This window comes from Orbicella faveolata, unplaced genomic scaffold, assembly GCF_042242905.1.
Source record: "Orbicella faveolata isolate gen_17 unplaced genomic scaffold, um_ofav_v1 contig_2, whole genome shotgun sequence".
NCBI classification, from domain to species: Eukaryota; Metazoa; Cnidaria; class Anthozoa; order Scleractinia; family Merulinidae; genus Orbicella; species Orbicella faveolata.
This window is the reverse complement of record NW_028301547.1, coordinates 9104742-9125135: the sequence shown is the minus strand read 5'-3', so window position 1 is coordinate 9125135 and position 20394 is coordinate 9104742. Positions and strand designations below refer to the sequence as shown.

Below are 20394 nucleotides of genomic sequence, written 5' to 3'. Positions count from 1 at the left end.
CGATTTATGTGTTTTACGGTTGTCGCGTTGAAGGATTCATCGCACGCAAAAATCGCATTCACATCGATGCTGTCACTTTTGCGCTACTCACCAGTCTTCTCTTGGCAGTGTGAGCTTGGCAAGAGCCGCGCTCTTGTTGGAGCCAGGTTGATCAAAGGTCATCAAAGTATCCACCCGAAACAATCACCACTAAACCCTTACTGGATAATGTTTAATCCAATGTATGGCGTTATCCACCTTTTGCACAACCAGGCCGAATGTATAGCTGGTGGGGAGGGGGGGGGGGGGGGTGCTGTTCAAAACTAGTTATGTTTTACAGGCAGTATATATATTTATTAAGCACTGCTGAAGTTAATTTTTTCTTTCGTCACTCTAAAAATCAATAATTCCGAATTCCGGATTCCCGACTCCGTTTTCCGATTTCCGATTTCCGGATTCCGGTTTCCGGTTTCCGGTTTCCGGATTCCGGTTTCCGGATTCCAGTTTCCGGATTCTGTGTTTTAGGGTTGCCCGTTATTAGCAGTTAAAGTTAAAACTGCTGCTTAAGTTATCATTAAGGATTATTATTATTGCTATGGTTAGCAGTTGTGTCACGAGAATGGTAACAAATCGTTCGCCAAGGCTGCGTTGTTTTGGCTCGTCACCCACTCCTCCTCAACGAACGTTCCTTGTGAGGGATGCTTAACAATAAAAACGAACTTCATTAGGAATGGAAAAGAAAAAGCACAAGAACAAATGACAAACACATCATGCACATACGCAGCAAGTTGAAACGCTCGTGCACTGTTTCGGTTCCACGACCTGGCACTGAGAAAAAGAACACACCAAGGGCTGTGAAACAACAAAATATGAGTCATTTTCTTTCTAAATTAAAGTTATTTTATTTTACTTATCAATCCATTGTGGTTAGAGACAAAGTTTAAGAGTGATGAATGAAAAACGGCTAGGAAAAATGTCGGTGACCATATCTTGTTTTCTTGAGGCGCTTGATCATCAGAGGAACTGATTTTATACAAGAAAGGTTTCCATCAATTATCAGTATTTACGATATCAAGACATTTTTAATACAATTTATATACACTACTGCTAAATGAATATGACAAATTTTATCGATGAAACCTTTGAGGTTAGAAATAAAGTTTAAGAATGCTGAAACCTGAGGCTCTTGATCTTAACAGGAACTGACTATGTACATGCGGGCTTCCATCAATTTATCATAAAGTATTTACTTTACAGTGATATAATTGACACAACATTTATATACACTACTGCTAGGAAAATATGATTTATTCTACAAATCAAACCCTTGTGGTAATGGACAAACTTTGTGAACACCGAATGAAAAAATACGAGGCAAAATGCCTGGGACCATACTGATCTTCAGAGGAACTGCAGAAGTTACTAAACAAACAATTCATTGAAAAACAATTTACTCACATTACTGTCAACTGAATAATTCCTATGCAACGTGAATTAAATTTCAGTAGTTTCTTTCTACTAGAGAAAAAGTGACGATTTCAAGATATGCCGGGTTCTCTTATCTTAACCAAATGTTTTGTCCTTATCGAAACTAAGGAAACTACAGCGTCCACGTTATTTTACAAAACAGTAACATCTCTCTCTCTCTCTCTCTTATAAGGTCTCTGAGTCATCAGTGATGTCATCATGTTGCACATTCACGTACGATTTCTGAAAGAAAAAAAAAAACAAAAAAAAAACCAAAATACATGAAAGGCTTATTATCATCTAGAACCAAGTCGTTTGTGGATAAGTATTAGGGAGTTTAAGTAACTATAGCAACGACGCCGACGCCGAGGACAACGTCAAGTTAAAAAATGAATTTACATTTTACCTATGCATCTCGGGATAATCTAATGTCATTAATATTTTAGTTTGTCTCTCTTTCTCGAAACTGAAAATATACATTTCAAAAATTCTCCGTCGAGGTTCACGTTCTCCACACAACATAGAATTTGGTCATTTCATATCAGGGATCTTTCGCAAACCACGACGGTAACAGCGACGAAAATGTCATCAAACTAAAGGGTTAATGAGCCACAAAATAGCTGTACACGTGCGTTATAAATCTTTGTGCATTTCTTTGCAGTTCTCTGCAAAACAACAGCATGAAACGACTAACTTCTCCGTACTTTGGAGAACGTGAACTGCACTGGCTAATTTTTTCGTTTCTTCCTTTGGAAATAAATGTCGCCATTGCATATTTTGCCTGAGCAAGTTTTTAGACCGATAGGCGTACTGAACAAATCTACGTGGTTGCGACATTGGAAGGTAAAATTTAAACCCAATTTTTATAAGGCGTTGTCCTCGGCATCCCTGTCGTCATTGCTAAAGCTCCCTATTGTTGTTTTGATAATGAAGAGGACAGCAAAGAAATCCACCAAGAATTATAATGCACGTGCACGCCATTGTAATCCTCATTAAACCATTTTCCCGTTGTCTTTGTCATTGTGTGTGTGTGTTCTTTTTTTACTGAAAATAACCTGCTTATATCGACATAGTAGAGGTTGACACGGCAATCACAAAGCAAATAAATTTTTTCGCTTTGTATATTAGAATGTGTTTGTATGCATCGCCTGCATATCCAGAATAATGGAATAAGAGTGTCAAAAGTCCGCACTGGGATTCCACATGGGCTCGGCTGACACGCCAAACACAAAGAAAAAAATATTTGTTGGCTGCAAATATCGGACTGTGTTTTTATTTATCGGCTTTATATGCAGACAAATAGAGATTATAGACGCCGAAAACACGGACTGAGATTTCTAATTTCGTAAAGTATAATTGTTACAGTTACTGTAACAAGTATACAAGCGACACATACCTTAAATATCCTTAAGAGACATTTGATCCGTTTTGTTATGTCTTCAAAAGTAGGCCTCATCAAGGGGTTTTCCATCCAACAGCTTTGCATAAGTGCATATCTGTAAACAAAATAAGATAATACTTTTACATCACATCACATCATTTGACAAGAAACGAGATGTCCTGACATTGCATAAAATATCATTTAATGGCATTGTATTATAGTGCATTAGCTCGGAAGAAGGAGGAATGTGGGCGGGGAACATAAACGCCGGCGAAAAAAAGACATCAAATGTGGAACATAGATTATGTCGTCGTCCATGAAGAAGCTTTTCACAATAAATGTAGTGTACTTTGTATTTTATTATCATTCATGTTTGGAGAATTTGGAAAAAGGTCAAGTTAAACGCTAGCTCTTTCTGCGAGGTTTTTCTGCAGTACTAGGAGACGATAGGCCCGAGTTCTTGAAAGTGCGGGCCAAACACAAAGGTCAGCAGTTAATAATTTGAAATAATTGTGGCAGCAGATTACTGAACTTACAGTTCCTCAGTGCAATGGTCGGGACGAGGCATCCGTCTTCCCGAGCAGAGGAAACTTACAAGAGCCCGTGGTGTTGCTATACCAGGGTAGGGGACCTGACCTGATAAGGGGATGAAATAAGGTCAGCTTCGATGCATGGATAAGTATTAGAAATTTGAATAAGTTGAATCCAGTGTAAAGAGAACTCGAACGAATAAATTCAAAATATACACATATTAAAAAAATAAAAAAATAAATAAAAAATGAAAAAAGCGAAGCACAATTATCATTTTGATCGGTTCTGAACACGAGGCCTAGTTACCAGTTAATCGAATCAAGAGCGGAATGCCAACAGTTAGAATTTGAAGCGCGTGTCGATTCCTTTTGTGAGTTGCCAGAGGTCTTCGTTCAGGTTTGCAATCAGTTACATATCATCAACTACCTTTGAAAATCTCGAGCAGTAAATTGAATTGTACTTTTGTCATTTCCACGTACATAAAAATGTTAACAGACTTACCAAAGGTGGTAATTTCCCATAAGACAATACCAAAAGACCATCTGAAAACAAAAAAACAAACAAACAAACAAACAAAAAAAGATAAGAATTAAGAAGGCTAACTCACAAGTCTACTCAGACTGTGTGGAATTTTGAATTTTGTTGTTTAAAACAATGTTTCAGCTTTATTCCTGTAACTTTCACATTTTTATTCAGCTCTTTTTTTTCTTTTTTTTTTTATCAGTTTTGAGAATTATTGAGCCATTTCTATGGTTTCCTAACATTTAATAGAATTTCTAAGCTAATCCAAGATATGACAGATATTAGAAAATGACGGCGTCATTTCCGCGTCATTTGACGTCATTATTACATGTTATGGACCTTAAAAGAAATGTTTTTTGTACTCCCTATAAATCATTCAAGTTTCATCGTAATGGCTTCAATTCACTAGGAGTTACAGGAGAAAAACCTCAAAAGCCCCTCGAGCTTTGAACGATAGCGGAGTAAGACGACCAAATCCTGCCCCTACTGAACAATGTGTTCTTATTTATTGTTTTTATTGGTTGGAAGTCAATACATACACCGAATGCATCAATTGCAAGATTCTTATGTAAAACATAAAATTCAGACTAAGTTTCCCCCAGGTGTTGTCCTGGATGTTGCTATCCTCGTTGCAGAAGGTTGACAAAAGACGTGACAATTTTAAAACAAGCAAGAAAGCTCACTTATTCGAATTTGACGCACACAGCATGATTCTGTTACTTACACGTCACTCTGTGATGTATAGACTAGATATCTCAATGATTCTAAAGACAGCCATCTCCAGGGGACCTTACCCTGTTGAAGAAAATGTACTCAGGTATTACTAACTGATATGAAAGTAAATGAATACACCCTAGTTTGATTTCTGATGATAAAATGTATTGGCTTATTGAATGAAACATATATTGCATGACCCGGGGAAAATAGCTTTCGCCGGTATACATCGAACCGAAACCTGCTTTCCATGGATATAATATGAGATATGTTGATTTATTGCAATTTTCAACGTAATTATAAGGTTAATATCAGTAACATACAGGAACTACAGATTACGTCTGTTTAAAAGTAGACTCGTCAATATTCATTTTCCGCTTTTTAGCTTTTTAGTCTTTTTAGAGTAAATTACAGTTTACTGACAAAGACCAATTCCACCTATTTTTTGAAAAAAAAAAAACAACAACAACGTTTGGTATTCTTTGTTTAAATACTCGCACTGCCCATACCGAACCATTCGACTCATTCACCCGCGTTTTTTCCCTGCGCTTGACAACAGAGACATGCAATTTCTTTGCGTTTTTGCGTTCATTCTGTGGTGCAAAGTAGCCGTGTTTTTTTTGGTCTGACGGCAGCGTGTTCGGCGTCTATCCTGCACTTACATTGGACGTCTTGTTGTATATGCCACGATCTGAGATATCTCTTGCCAATCCAAAGTCTCCAAGTTTAGCAACTTTATTTTCGTCAATAAGGACATTTCTTGCTGCTAAGTCGCCATGAATACACTGTAGAAAAAAGCACATGAGGCGTTTCCATAAATTCTGGAACATGCAAAATAACCTAGCTCAAAACAGCAGCAACTAGTAAAATGAAGTTATGATATTCTTTTATGAAGTCAAAAGGTCGCCATTATGACGAAGCGAGCAACTTTGAGTCGTCATGATTACAAAATAACTTCATACGAAATGAAGGTACAGGAAAATTCCACAACTGAATGACCAATTTTGTCCTCAACAAGAAGCAATTTTTTGCATTATACTATTCAAGACAGCTTCCGTTTCAGTGAAACTATATTTACATACACTTAGACATTTATTGACAATTTGTTGCAAATCGGAGAAGATGAAATGCATTTCCTTTCTTGGCATTTGACGCATCAAAACTTGGCGATGTTTTCTTGTAGAGCCAGAACAAGACACTTCGGAACTATATTTTCATAGTACAAGTACACTGTACACGATGTATCACGCACCTTCTTGCTTTCCAAGTGTTGCATTCCTGAGGCGATCTGCAGAGCAATTTTTATCAGGTCCCGATCATTCAGCGCACATTTGATATTCTCGTACTTGCCGTGCTCACCAGGGGCAGGCTTGGAAGTCAACAAACTTTCAAGGGTTCCTCCGGGAATCAAATCAGTGACCAGAAGAATATTTTCTAACCAAATAAAAAATAGCGGTTGGCTTTATTTAGCCTGGCCTTCTTTAAGACTCGTGAGACGGGTCTCCGTATATTTTGAACAGTATCCAAGTTTCATGAATATTTAGTCATAAATCAGCGCGGACACTTTCTCGCTGTCCCGGTGCCCCGCTCCCTTCGAATAAACTTCTCTTCTCCGAATAAAGCGCGAATGGAAAACCGCACAGACCTAAATCTTGACGACGGTGTCTATAAATCAATCATCTGCCGTGTGCCAGATTCTTTATTTTAATATTTGATTGCTCGACAGTGAAACCACCATAAGAGTTTAAGCATTTTTATTCTACTTTTGTTTTGTACATTTTAGGATTAGTCCAGTCAAGTAGCAGCCAAATGGATTATGCGCTGGCGTAAAAGCCCTGGGTGCGAGCCCTGCCTGGGGCCATTCTGTTGTGTACTTGGGTCAGACACCTGTGCCTCTCTTAGTAACTCTGCGATGGACTACCACCTCATCCAGGGGCTCAGTAGAAACAATCCTTGTCACATCATTCTACAGAATGACGTGACAAAAACCGGATTTATAAACGTTCGCCGGATGGGCTTAGCTCGAACAGATACTTAACCCCTCTGCATCCTACCGAGTCAAAGCTGAAGGGCAAAGGAACTGAAACGTTACAAAAATGAAATGGAAATTTAAGTTTGTCCTGGAGTAGCTTAATCGTGCTTTGAACATCCTGGCACTAGTATAAAATCATTCAATAACTGCCAGGTGACTGGAAACGTAGAGATAACTCATGTTATTATCAAGTTTTATTAGCTTATGGTCACGTGATGATTTCTTGGCAACTTACCACCCTGAGTACATGCGCCAACCAAGTTGACTATATTAGGATGCCGTCCAGCCCGCTTCAAAATCTGTATTTCACTGAGAAGGGCAACTTTCTCAGTCTTATTAGCCGTGTCTATGCATTCACAAAAAAGAAAGGTAAACTTGTTTAGTAATTCACTCACCATTCTCAAATAGGCCCCCTCCGAGTCACCTTGTGCCCTGGTATCAAAACCAGTCTTTGGGCAAAACCATTCATACGGAAAGATGTTCCACCCACAAGTTTATTTTCATGCAAATCAAACTCATTTTCACTTGAAAGGTTTGGCACGAAGACTCGTTTTGAAACAGAGATACAAGGGACCTCGGAAATGGTTTATTTTAGATTAATAGAGGCGGTATACACATAGCGAAATACATGATGCGTTTAAGAGCCCTTAGGTGATCTTAAATTTGATTTCCATTTTTTTTTCCACAAATATTTACAGCTAAGGTAAGTTAAATTCGTACAGGGTGATTTTGTGATCATCCGGGTGAGGTAAGTTCTGAAAAGAACCGTTATTGCTGACTAACTTTTAGACAACCCGAAAGGAAGTCATCTTTAGAGTAAAGTCTGGTCAAGTCTGGTCCGATGAAACTGATTGGTTAGTTGAGGCGTGATGGTATAGATTAAAAATATGATAAAAATAGTCATGAGAACCAGACGATTTTGTCTTGTGCTGACTGAGATGCAGTATAACCAACGCAAGGAGTGAATTCACTATCTACATACATACCTTTCAACTGTTTCACTGCTACATCAATGACTTTCGTATCCTTACAATGATAGCGTCCTTTATAAACAATTCCAAATTCCCCTTCTCCAAGCACTTCATCTCGGACTTCAAGTCTTTTTAGGTCGATTTCATAGTCTTCCTCGATCTCTTGGGAATTGCTAGAAGAACGTTCATTATATTTTGTGCCCTGTTTAGTTTTTTTGGTAGGCTTTGGAGGTCTGGGAGGCGTGGCCTCAAAGTCCGGTGTTGGCAGCAACTCTCTAACTTTTGGGGGCTCATGGGCAGGTGAAAAGCCAACACCTAAAGCACCTAGCTTTGGCTTTGTTTCAGCTTCTGGTTCACTCATGGAGCCACGTGAAGGCAATAACCCAGGTTCCTTTTCAGTCTCTTGCCGAACTACAATAAGATTAGTGTTCTTTTCAATTTCCAAGGGTATGTCTTGTCCTTCAAGGATGTTGCCTCTATCTCCACTACCTGGCGTCTGAAAATTAGGATTCTGGGTTTCTGACTGCAACATACCCAAACAGGTCACATTTTGTTCCGAATTTTCTTCCATTCTTTGACTCTCCTTTTCAATTTGTGGAATCGGAGGCAGTGGTCTTGCTTGAGGAGGCTTCTTGACTTGACTTTCAACACCTAATAAGGGGTTTTCCTCAGGACTGTGTCGTGACAGTGGCACCTCCTCGTGTTCTTGGGGTGCTGGATTGTTGTCGATATAATCGTAGATGTTTTTGAGTTGGTCTTCCTCTTGTATCTGCCCGGTGAATTTAACGCCCTGCTCAGGGTCTTTGTTATCATATGTCTAGAAAGAATAGTAAAAATACGTCACTGTACGTGTCTAAAACTATTGTCTTCACGGAAGGAAACTATGTAACAAAATATGCAAAACGTGGACCCAGGGGTGGGGCTGTTCAGATGCATTGGTGATCGAGGGGTGTAATTCTATTAGACAAAAACGTACACATCAAACAGCCCAGAAAGTGACCAAACACCTTTCTGTTTTTTGCTCTATAACGTGACGAGAAACGCAGAACGTGACCTACTTATGAATAAATGCCTAACACAGGAAAATACAGTGAATAAAAGCGCTTGAGGGTACATATTACGGGACAAGCAGATTTTCTGCAAAAAATGTCTTCTTTCTAATCTTGCCCGTATCTACATATCCTTTGTCGGGATGATTCCACGCTCACCAGAAAAAAGAACATCGAAATTCCTCTATTTTCTTGTTGTTACACCTTTGTGTTACACATTTTAGAAGTCTCTGTTTTTTTTTTTTTTTTGTCAAACGTTAGTATGCTAAGATTTACAGACAGTGTTCTGACTTTAGTAGATAAACACGTTTAAGTACGGCATCTTGTTGATTTTTTCACCGCTGAGAAATATGACAGAAACAATGTACTGTCATATTTTAAACTACCTGATTACGAAGACATCGCCCTCTGAAGTATTGCCAAAATACACTGACACCCCCGAAAAACATAATGGCAACGGACAAAGGCACAATGATGGCTGTGATCTCGACATTTTTCCTTTTACTTGTTGCTAATGGCCCTAAAAAACAAAATTAAAGATAAGTGTTATAAGAAGGCGCTCCTACACTAAGACCAGTGTTTCTAGTGCCTGCAGATACCCGCTGATGTTTGATTAAAATCTGTCGACATTGATTATGAGTATAACCATATTAAAATGTTAATACTAAATATCAGCGAAATGCTTATCCCCCTCGGTTATACATAGAAAAGTACTTACTTTTTAAGACTTGCACCCCTCCCCCTTCAAATATTGAGCTGAAGGCAATAGCACAAGGAAAGCAATTTTCTCAGATCATCGCAGCAAAAATAAATAAATAAATAAAATAAATAAAATGAATGCTCATCAACGTATTGGTTACAAGGCAGTGATACTTCAAATCCGTTTCATATAATTCATCGAAAACGTATTGGACGTAACGTACCCTTTATTTTACGGGAGTCCTTTTTTTTTTTTAAACTCCTAAGGTTTTAAACAAGAAATAATTATTAAAAACAACAGTTGTAATAATTCTCTTAATAATTTCCTAACCTTTTGTTCCCTCAACGCTGGGCGCATCATCTATTTACGTAGTGAATAAAACAAGAATAAAATCGATTATTCTCGTATAAATATAATATTAACATTCCCTCAATATGTTCGTAGCTTCTAGCTTGTTTCTTAGAAAAGAAATCTCCAGTTTTGGTTTAGTCTGGTTCCCCGAGAAACATTTGATATTTGGGACATTTACCAATGAAATACTTCTAAACTTTGTTTACTTTGTTCGCGGGCATTTTCACAAGAGCGCCAGTGGAAAAGTTTCCCTGCTACAGCAACCTTAAAAGTGCACTGAATTTCGCATCCTGCACTAAATTTTAATTTTACTCTGAATAATGGTTGACTGTGCTTGCAGCTTATCAGATTCGGTACAGTTTCAGTGAAATAGAGAAAGAAGTAGAAATAATAAATAACAGAAGATATAGAAATTTACAATAAATAAATAAATAAATAATAGAAGAATATAAGGCTATTATTCTAAACCACCTGTTTTATCAGTTTGGCTGCCACTACTTATAACAGTACGATAGGATGTCATGTGTCAAAGTACGTTAATCAAAAGTTCAGCAGAAAGTGCCCCCACCCCATCCCCCCATATATTAGAAATCAAAAACACAACAGAAAATACCTCTATATCCTAATGTCGCACTTGAAGTCTTTACTCCAGCACTGTTCTTTGCAACACAATGATATATACCATAATCATTGCTCTTGACTTCTGTTATAACCAACTGGCTGAAAATGCTATTGCCATCGCCTGTTAAGATCTCTGGCGTTGAGTTGTATTGAACAGAACTTGAATCATTTTCTTTTACCCACGTGATGGTCGGTTTGGGATAACCAGTGGCAGTGCAATTAAAAGTCACATTGGACCCGAGAACAGCAGTTTGGTTGACTGGAACGTTGACGATCTCTGGACTTTTGTCTACAGAGTGGATAGATAAAGATAGATAGGTAGATAGCTTTATTGAATAAAATCATTGCAGCCCCCGAAGAGGCTGAGTTGTGACATACTTTAAACTCGTTAATGATAACAATTCGTTACTTCCCTAGAACGTGTAAAATAAAATTGCTTATGGACGTAAGCAGTGTAGCTACAAATCCGCTTGATGTGGATAATAAGTCACGTATTGCACGTAAGGGACAGTTCATTTTATCGGGAGTCCTTTTTAAAACCTCCGAATTCCTAAACGTAAAATAGTTTAAAATACCAATTAAAATGATTGCCTGACCTTTCTTTGTTGGATTTGGGGATCTCATGCTGAAACTCTTTACAACAGCTATTTACAAAGTGAATACAAGAAAAAAAATGGTTTTTGTCATATGAATATGAGATAAACAGCTTACTTTCTAAACCGTGGTTGGTCATATTAACTGGAGTATTGATAGATTCTGCCTTCCCTACCGAACCAAAACGTCTTGCGTCACGTGCACGTTGGTAAGTCAGACCTAAAATATGATTTATTTGGCACATTGTTAGCATTATGGGTTAAAGAAACACATCGATAAGAACAATACAATGTGCATGCACAGCCGGACACGTTCACTTCCCATAAAACACTTTTGGGATCAAAATGGCGGTCGTGTACCTCCGCTAAATACTTAAGGGGGAGGGAGTGGTGGTTTAAGTTATTACATTATGATTTAACAACAACAACGGAAGATTTTCAACTAATATTATCGGAACTTATGTGGTAAAGCTGAAAGCAAGCTAGATCGCAAAAAGGTTCTTACACACTCACCATGATTTGTCCCTTGCTACCCTTATATCCACGGAATGTTCCTTGTCGACAATCACATGTAAATGTACAAATACTACTTTTTTGTCCTTTGAAATTATTTAGGCCTAAAGCGCAGTGCCGGGTCATTTGACGAATGTTACTAATATTTGGAATTTGTTATCATAAGTAGTAGAAGAAGAAGAATTAGAAATGGATTAAAAATATAAGTGTAAAACTAATCATAGACAATTTTACCTGTCCTGCTATTGGAATAGTCCAAGTTAGGTTAATATTTTGTTTTAAGTTTTATTTTTATTTCTAATAAACAATTATATTATGAGCCCGAGTCAAAAATCACGCATAGAAATCGAGAGCCAATAATCTAATTGTTTTAGTATAAATCTAGTAGTCGTTTAAAACTTTATATAAATCCTTTTCAAAGACACTTCGAAAACGCCAAAAAGCGGCCGTCATTATGTTAACAAGTGCAAACTGCTACGCTACTCACTATCCATCATATAATAGATAGTGAGTAGCGTAGCCAATCATGCCAGAGAGCGGCATTCGTGATAAAACGCTAGCAGATTTATACTAAGGTAAATTAGAATGAAATTAATTAACTTTCTGTTTGAAAGGAGGAAATTGCAATCATTTCATTAGTTCTTTTTACTTACCTTGCACAAGAATTTTTTTGGTGCTGCAGACATCTATACCATTCCTCGCTCTGCAAGTGTAATTACCAAATGTTTCGTTCGTCAGGGCACTAACTGTAACTGTGCAGCTCATGTGTGTAGCTCGTGGCGAGTCAGCGTAACATTTATTCCCGAATCGTTTATCTTGTGGGTCAAACCATTCAATTTGTTTTGGTTTTGTTTTTTCACTCTTGTGACTATCAGCTTGCCAAGCAGTGCAAGTCAAGTTAACAGTTTCATTAACAGTTACATGTAGCTTGCTGGATGGCAGAGTTATTTCAATCCTAGGTTCGCCTGATTTCAAAGGGAAAAAAAGAGACCAAAAGACGTGTTTCAATAGATGCACGTATTCGTTACACAAGTCAATTTGCTAGAGATCAAAGCTTTGTGTTATGATGCTTAAAACATGCACAAATGTAAGTTCTTAACGGCCAAGTTTTACGGAGCATAGCTATTGCTTTCTCGACCCCTCAGTTCTTATTGTAATTCTGTTTTGTCTTTTCAAACAATCACCATCCTTGCCTTTGTTTAATCCTCCTTCGTCAACAAGGTGCCCTGGAGGCGTTGACGTCTTAATCACCACAGTTCAAATAAACTGTGTTCTAATATTTCCTATTTTGCAACCGCTGGCCAACCCATCTCCTAGATATGTATATTGTTATTTAGTCCATTTCAATATAGTGCTGATATTATAACTTACCGGGATTGTTGCTGTTACAATACTGACACCAGGCAGATGGGAGGATGGATAAACCAGTAACAGCAAGTAATAACAGGAAGTACTTGGTACTGCATCCCAGCCAAGAAATACTGGCCATCATCACACGTCTCAGACTATGAATTCTTTTGGTTCAAATAATCTAATAGTGAAACATTTGAACCGGTGTTGGATTGTTGTGACAACAAAATACAACATAATATACTCAACAAAATATGCCGCTCATGATTGGTCAACTTACGATCAAAATAGAGGTTTACCTAATCGGGAAGGGAAAAAAAAAATAAATAGGATCATTCGTCAAATGACCTGGCACTACATTGTGCGCCTAAATAAATTCAAAGAACAACAACAACAAAAAAAGTGAAGTAAACAAAGTGAAGCTCCGAGAGAGGCCGGCCTATAAAAGGTTTCAGTTAAGTTGAGATCATTTCATCAAAAGGTATTCCCTCTCGTCCCTTATTTCCTACCTTTATTATCCCTGCCTTTTAATTTTTTGTTCTCCCTCTTGTGACTTTGAAAACATATTTTAATGGACAATTTATCTTTTTTTGTATAGTTGGATTTTTAATTTTTAATTTTTCTTAATTAACGGTATCACAGGCTCGTTAGTTTTTAATACAACTATTGTGTGCTACGCTCTTCAATTAAAGATTGATTCATTGCTTGCTCGCTTGATTGTCAAACTTTAGTATTCAACTGAATAGCCATGTTTTCGTAGTACAGACGTTGTCAAACCAACCGATCTCCTTAATAGACGCTTTTCGCCGAATATAAAAATGAATTTTTTTTTTCAGATTTGTGGAGGTACGCACGTGCGCACATGCGCATATACACATGCGCATATACAACTATACAAAAAAAGATAAATTTCAGATTTGTGGAGGTACGCACGTGCGCATGTGCGCACGTGCGTAAATATAATTATATGGTCGCTACGCTTCTGTTGCTACCTTTTATTGGCTAGTAGTAATTTGGTTAGCCACTGTTCTTCTGTTAACCTTTTTCCATCAAAAATACTGACATTTGCGTTTCAAATTCTCACAAACGTCCAGGCCATGAAATCCGGTAAAATCTATCCACGTCAAGGCATGGGTTTGGGGCTCATTTCAAATATTTCAATCAAATAACGACAAACTCGCCAACTCGATACGTGCTACCTTACTAACATACTGCTCAATAAACCACTGACAACAAGCACTCACAGGAACTACTCAATCCTGATAGAGATCTGGACTCTCATTCGCTAAGAGCTCGCAATCTATTTTAAACGAATTAAGGAAAGTGAAAGTGAAATTCGGTGCGAAGTGGTTAAATTGAAAATGATCGACGGATACAGCGGCTTGATGCAAATTTGAGCACGGACAATCAGCATGGCGAACAAAGACGACACATGCCTTAAAGTATTTACAATAATGTTTAAGGTAAAGATTTACGAAGAAAATCTAGTACGAAACACAGCAAAAATTACTATTCATCTCGAGGCGTGGAAGACAACGGTGGATAGACATATTAAGCAATGTCAGTCAAAAAGAAAATAAAGCTTATCTTTCAGATATACCGTGGTTCGACAACTAAGGCGATTCAAAATCTTCATCGAAAACCGAATGTGAAAATACTTCAGTACTCCGAAGAAAGCACAAAGAAAAACTTCAGACTGCGGCGTAATTCGGAAACGGCAACTCCTTACTTTTAAATACGAAAGGTGCGTACAACTTGGAGATTCAGTTAGTTAGCTTGCTTAGTAACAAAAGGTAACAAAAAATCTACTGAAAATCTAACCTGTGTAACGTCCAGTGAAGAAACTTCAGTCTGGTAACAATGCGGACTTTTACAGAAATGAAAGTCCTTCTGTGATGAGGTAAACCGTTGGGTAGATTTCAGCCCGCCGTGGAGTAAGACTTTCTGCTCAGGTTAATAAAAACGGCACGCAGTTCAATAAACCCTTGAAACTCAGCCTAGTCTGGAAAATCAAAACAAAAACGCAGGAGTTTTAGCGCTGTTGCTTTGATCTTAAATTCTTCACATTCAACTTTGAAGAAACACTGCTTTCCGTACAGGTTTTGCAGAAAGTGCATGAAAATTTACGCACGAAGTAATATGCCAAATTTTTACCTAATAAAGAAGAAAAGTTTGCTGCAGCGAAATTGTCACGAAGTAAGGCCATGTTCGTATTTTCGCACTAGTTTGCAATTGAAGTAATGCGGGGAGTCTTTTCAAATGCAAATGATATTTCCCAAATGATACTCCCCCCCCCCCCCCGATGAGCCTCGATAGCAAGCTGGTTACAGTCCAAAAACGAGGCCGGATACCAAAATAGCTAACCTATTACTAAAGTGTGACAGAAATTGTCTAATAAGAAATAACAAGATTTTCCTCGAGCAAGTTGGAATATATATTTCGTTCTTCCAACGTATGTTTTTGATGGTATTTGAATATTGGTGGTGTCCCGGGGGTATTCCAGAGTATTCTGAGAGTATCCCAAATGTGTTTCTGATTTTACAACACCCAAATTCACCACGTGTTACGAGGCTAAAAAAAAAATCTTAAGAAAAAAGACTTTTTCTGAAAGCGAAACTTTCGTTCTGGTGAGAAGCTATCGTTCTGGCATATATGGCATCAATACTGAGATTTCAGTTCTAGTCGAGAGTTTCCAGCTCTGGAGAACCAATGAGTTCAGTTTTGTAAAATAAGTCGGTTAGTTGCTGTTTGTTTCTATATATTTTTTCCCCTCACAAATCTTGTAGATCTTGTAAGGGCGCTTCTTCGCTCGCGATCACTTCAGTCTCGAGCTAATCCCGTCAACAGCCGATCTAGTGCTATATTCGTTGCGTTGCCTGGCAGCTGTCAGGATAAATACGTCGCCTGTGCATATATATTTTTTTCTATACCAAAAATGTCTCAAAGAACCTCCGTGCTATGATTAACATACGTCTCATACTTTACCGAAACCCACCGTGAATGTTTCAGCACGTGCTATTAAGTTTCCCTTTTTAAAAGGCTGAGCTGGGTGTACAGTGTTCTTTTTTCCTTCTGTTTTTGTGCGTCTGTTCACTAGTGTACAAACTGGGATCAGCGACCAAGTATAAGCAGTCCCTTGCTCGAGCTCTCGTCACCCTGGAAGGGTTTACTACCTTTTGCGATACGACGCAAACATACAAACAGAAAAAACAATGACGACTAACATTAATGTCATTGCGCCTGAACATGTCAGCCCGTGCGTGTTGCAGACGTAACACACTCTTACAACTTGCCTTGGTTATGATTGTGCCCAAGTCGCATGACACGGCCTATCGTAATAGACGCAAATACCGATCGACACTTTACGTCAAAACTGCAGGTGTTCTGGATCTTGAAGGGTCATTGTCGTAAGAAACATAATTTTAACGGTAATATTTTTCACGGAGTGGGTTAACTTGTTTAACTTCTACCGCTGCTAAAAATAGTTCGCGGAAAAAGAAGTGAAACGTATACATTGCTTCAATAAGACAATAAATATAAGTTTCCTTCTAGAAAATTACTCATTAACTGTTGTGAACTATTAAGGCCGGCTTCGATCTAATTGCTACTATCATATGGCCGCAAAAAAGTCTAGTGATCGTTACGAACATATGCAAATGGTAACCGGTAGTCATGAGGATTGCACTCAACTTACTCTGTAACCGTAGCGCTCATAAACGCCTTAAAAAACGCCCTAAAAACGCCTTAAAAAACGTCTTAAACTCGGCGTTTGATTCTCCAATCTTTTTTTTGTTCACTAGATTTCAGGGATCCATGATTTTTTATTTCAAGAAAGGCTAAATGTCCTCAGTGCACATCGAGATAAGCAGGTGCAAATGAGATGTTGACAACTAGCTAGCGTGGCCTTTCGTCAGAGGAATACGTTTGATGCTCAAGCTTAATGCGCCAGTAAAAACCAGTCTTGATTATTATCAACCAGACAAAATATTTCTCATACTGAGATCTGGTTTATCACTACTCTTCGGCTGTTATTGTCAATTTCACCTTTGGTAGTTCATAATCAATTCTGTTCGTATTACGTAATTTCTTATAAATATTCGTTCCTACATACGAGGAAATAAATAACAAAAAATTCAAAAACATATATGAAAAAAGTCATAAAATAATAAAACGCTTAATGCAGAGAAAGAAAATAACGTAAGGAACAGAATGAGATGGCCGATTTGGGAACCTTAAGGTCGTAGATTTTACATCAAATATTGTTTGAATCATTTCCCTCTAGTATTGGCTGCAGTCGTTTAAAAATCATCGTTGAACCTCGTAGAAAAGTCGTATTAAAATGAGCGTGAAAACGAAGTCAGAAAAACTCATGAAGTAATACAAGCAATCATAAAATACGCGAAAACGTGGAGAGCCTCTCATTCCAACAGAATAATAAGAGACTTCGGAGGTGATTAAGTCTTAAGAATAATTAAAGAACATCTCTCCCCTCATTTTCTTGAGCAGAAGAACCTTTCGATAACCACGAACTTTACAATTGATGGTCTGTCAATGCTGCTTTGCTGACGTCTAAAAGGAAATATGAATATAATACGTGACGGCTCCATCTGTTTACGAGCGGTAGTTGAGGGTTTTTCCTAGTCACGAAGTCCCAATTTTGGAATTTCTCTCGAGTTTCCGGCCTCGCATGATTTCGAATAACAGTATCAAGAAGAAAAAGACATACAATGGCCATATTTACCAATAGAAAAGAGTAATGTGTCTCAGACGCACGAGGCGTCTAACATTAAGTGCGACTAAGTAAGTATACCAGATACGTAAAGCTCGTGCGAAGAAAAGAAAGCTATTATGAGAGAGACGGTTACTCGCTTAATTACACTTTTTTTTTTTTTTTTGGTCAAACGGATTCCCAGTTCAGAAAAATCCATCAGTTCCTCAGTCGTCTCGTACTTACCTAGACAAATCATACGTCTGTGACCTACATGTTTAATGGGTCTGTGTCTTCCTGACATATAGAATTTTTAAGTTTTTCTGAAAAGTTAATACGCCTTATTTAACATAATCACCTAGAACGATGACACGTCTGGGACATTTGTCTATCTGAGACGCACGGTCGTCTGCCTAGGTAATACGATTGCCTAGGTAATACTTGAGAAGGCAAGTTATTTGTCATCTATGTCATCACTAGCATGGTTCTAAACCGTGTACTCTCTTTGGCGAGAAAAGATAAAAATCGGGATAACTAGTCCTAGCGTTCAAAGGCTATGTAGATTTAAGTCGGAGTAGCCTACAAACTTTTGGACAACTCCATAGCAAGTAGAGAACTCGAAAGAGAGAGAACAAAAAAAGATACTCACCGTTGCCGAAGCGATCGACTCACCGGATCGTCTCGTGAAAGGTTTTAAGTCAATGATCTAGTGAACGTACGTTTCTTGAGCAAAACAATCCAACACGTCTAACACGAAACCCTAAGTCATAAACGTGTTGTGTGGTAAGCTGTCACTGGCGAATATTTTCCGTGTTGCTCGGGACGCCAGCTCATTAATTAAATATGATTTTGCATAATTTCCATTGCCGGTTGAATAAAAACATTATTTTATGTGGATTAGTCTGGAACTGATTGTTATCGACACCGGACGACCTTTAAACCGAGACTGAGGAAGTTGTAAAAGAAGAAATTTCTTGAAGGGAAATTTCTAGGCTGGTGAAATATTTCGATTTTGATTCGGAATTTTCGATCAGTCTGAAATATACCTTTTCTACCGGACATTCTTCAGAATCTTACATTTGTCCATTTTTGTGGCCTACAGTAGTTTTCTACACAGGTACGCATAGACCGTCATTGCGTGACAGACCCAAAGAGCCTCTGCGTAGGAGGCAACTTTGGGGCAAGTATTGCGACAAGTATAACTTAAATAGGAAGCATTTACAAGGACGTTTGTCCACTCCCTTAATTTCTGGGGGTAGAACTCAATAATCCTACGTGCGCTAATAAAGCACGTGGGTCTGGCTTTCCCTACTTTGCTTCGCGCGTGTAACGCAAAGGTGAGTCTACTCGCCAGCTTTTGGAAATCATTCAAGTGTTTAACACAGCCCGGGTGAATACTGTACTGACACATCACGTACAGACCAATGAAGTACAAAATCTGGATCGCCACCCGTTTATTGAACTTCGTACCAGTTGCAGCAGTTATCCTTACTGCACACGTGGGCCGTGCGAGAGGTTTTCTGCTAAAGTAATGTTTAGTTGAGGTAGAAGGTGTAGTCAAGGACAGGAAGTCCTTGCCCATCCACTTTGCATATCGTTATTAATCACAGATTGTTCAATAGAGCAATAGTCACAGTAGTCTCAGTGCATGGCTCCGCTTGCCAGGGCTATCCATGATGTTGAGAGCTTGCTCGCAGCGGCAGGCTAGCCTTACTTTGCAACTGAGCACAAGATATATAGAAATACGGGATCTACAGACTGCATGTTTACAGACGTAAGAAAGCGGATTTTTCATACTCCTGACCTCGCGTGTTTATATTTATATAGGACCCTTGGATGTGTCGAAAACGAAGACCCAAAAACAAAGACCGAAGACCTAAGACCCTGTGGTCTAAAACGAAGACCCACCTGTCTGAAACGAAGACCCACCGGTCTAAAATAAAGACCCACTTGTCTAAAACGAAGACCCACTGCTCTAAAACGAAGACCCTGTAGTCTAAAACGAAGACCCACTGGTCTAAAACGAAGACCCACTGGTCCAAAAAGGAAGACCCACTGGTCTAAAACGAAGACCCACCGGTCTAAAACCTTTTTTTTTTCTTCAGGAAAGACTATACGCTAGGCTAAATTGCTTTCGTTTTTGTAGCGCATAAATTAAAATGTCATCTGAGCGCGCGGCAAACTTGACAGTAGCTTTATCTTAGTCGGTACAACGTGTCAAATTGTGTAACGCAATGAAATTCCAACAGTATAGAAATATACGTTTTAGTGACGATTTTAGTATAATTTGTCGTCACCAATATTCTATTTTTCAAATGCATATGAGCAAATTATGATGAGGTGACTTCATTACTTTGCTTTACTGCACTTATCATATAAAGGCGCAAAGGTCCACTATGCGTGACTCGCAAATTTATTCACCACGTGCTACAAGAATGTGATTTTTCCAGGAAAATTACGTTATCACTCTCACATTCTTCGGGGTAACACTATACACTAGGCTAAATTGCTCTCCTTTTTGTAATTTGCTCATATGCATTTGAAAAATAAAATATTGGTGACGACAAAATATACTAAAATCGTCACGCAAGAAGTTCTTGCGCCGCAAGAACACGCAAACCGCCGCAAGAAGTAAAAATGTCGTGTTTTTGCGGTTTACCCGCAAGAACATTCGAAACGCAAGAAGTTGAAAGTCTAACCGCAAGAAGCCGCAAGAAGTTGAAAATCTAACTGCAAGAAGCCACAAGAACTTATGAATCTTACCACAAGCCGCAAGAAGGCGCAAGAAGTTGTTGTAGGTCAAAACGTCTGTTCGTTTATAAGTACCATATGTTGGTGGTCGAAATGCTCAGCGTTTGCTCGCAATGTTATCCATAAGATAAGTCACTGCGGTGGGAAGAGATATATTTCTA

At 38.4% G+C, this 20394-nt stretch overlaps 1 protein-coding gene across 4 annotated transcripts; it reads right to left on the bottom strand.

The window, feature by feature from the left end:
* Positions 1–856: 856 nt before the first annotated feature.
* On the bottom strand, positions 857–18342 carry LOC110066088 (uncharacterized). Of its 4 annotated transcripts, none has more exons than XM_089289443.1 (17): positions 18132–18342; positions 14596–14776; positions 12796–12955; positions 12078–12389; positions 11030–11131; positions 10311–10607; positions 9677–9706; positions 9033–9166; positions 7613–8414; positions 6862–6972; positions 5847–6028; positions 5257–5379; positions 4605–4675; positions 3860–3900; positions 3364–3463; positions 2843–2942; positions 857–1689 (listed from the first exon to the last, which is right to left on the bottom strand). In XM_089289443.1, exons 3-17 carry the CDS (start codon positions 12914–12916, stop codon positions 1633–1635), a joined length of 2583 nt encoding a protein of 860 aa, XP_089145569.1. In that variant the 5' UTR covers positions 12917–12955; positions 14596–14776; positions 18132–18342; the 3' UTR covers positions 857–1632. The 4 variants fall into 4 exon arrangements, with proteins under 4 accessions (XP_089145569.1, XP_089145573.1, XP_089145570.1 ...); XM_089289447.1 differs by lacking the exon at positions 11030–11131 and adding an exon at positions 10915–10962 and having other exon boundaries at positions 18132–18341; XM_089289444.1 differs by lacking the exon at positions 18132–18342 and adding an exon at positions 14929–15048.
* Between the last annotated feature and the right edge of the window lie 2052 nt (positions 18343–20394).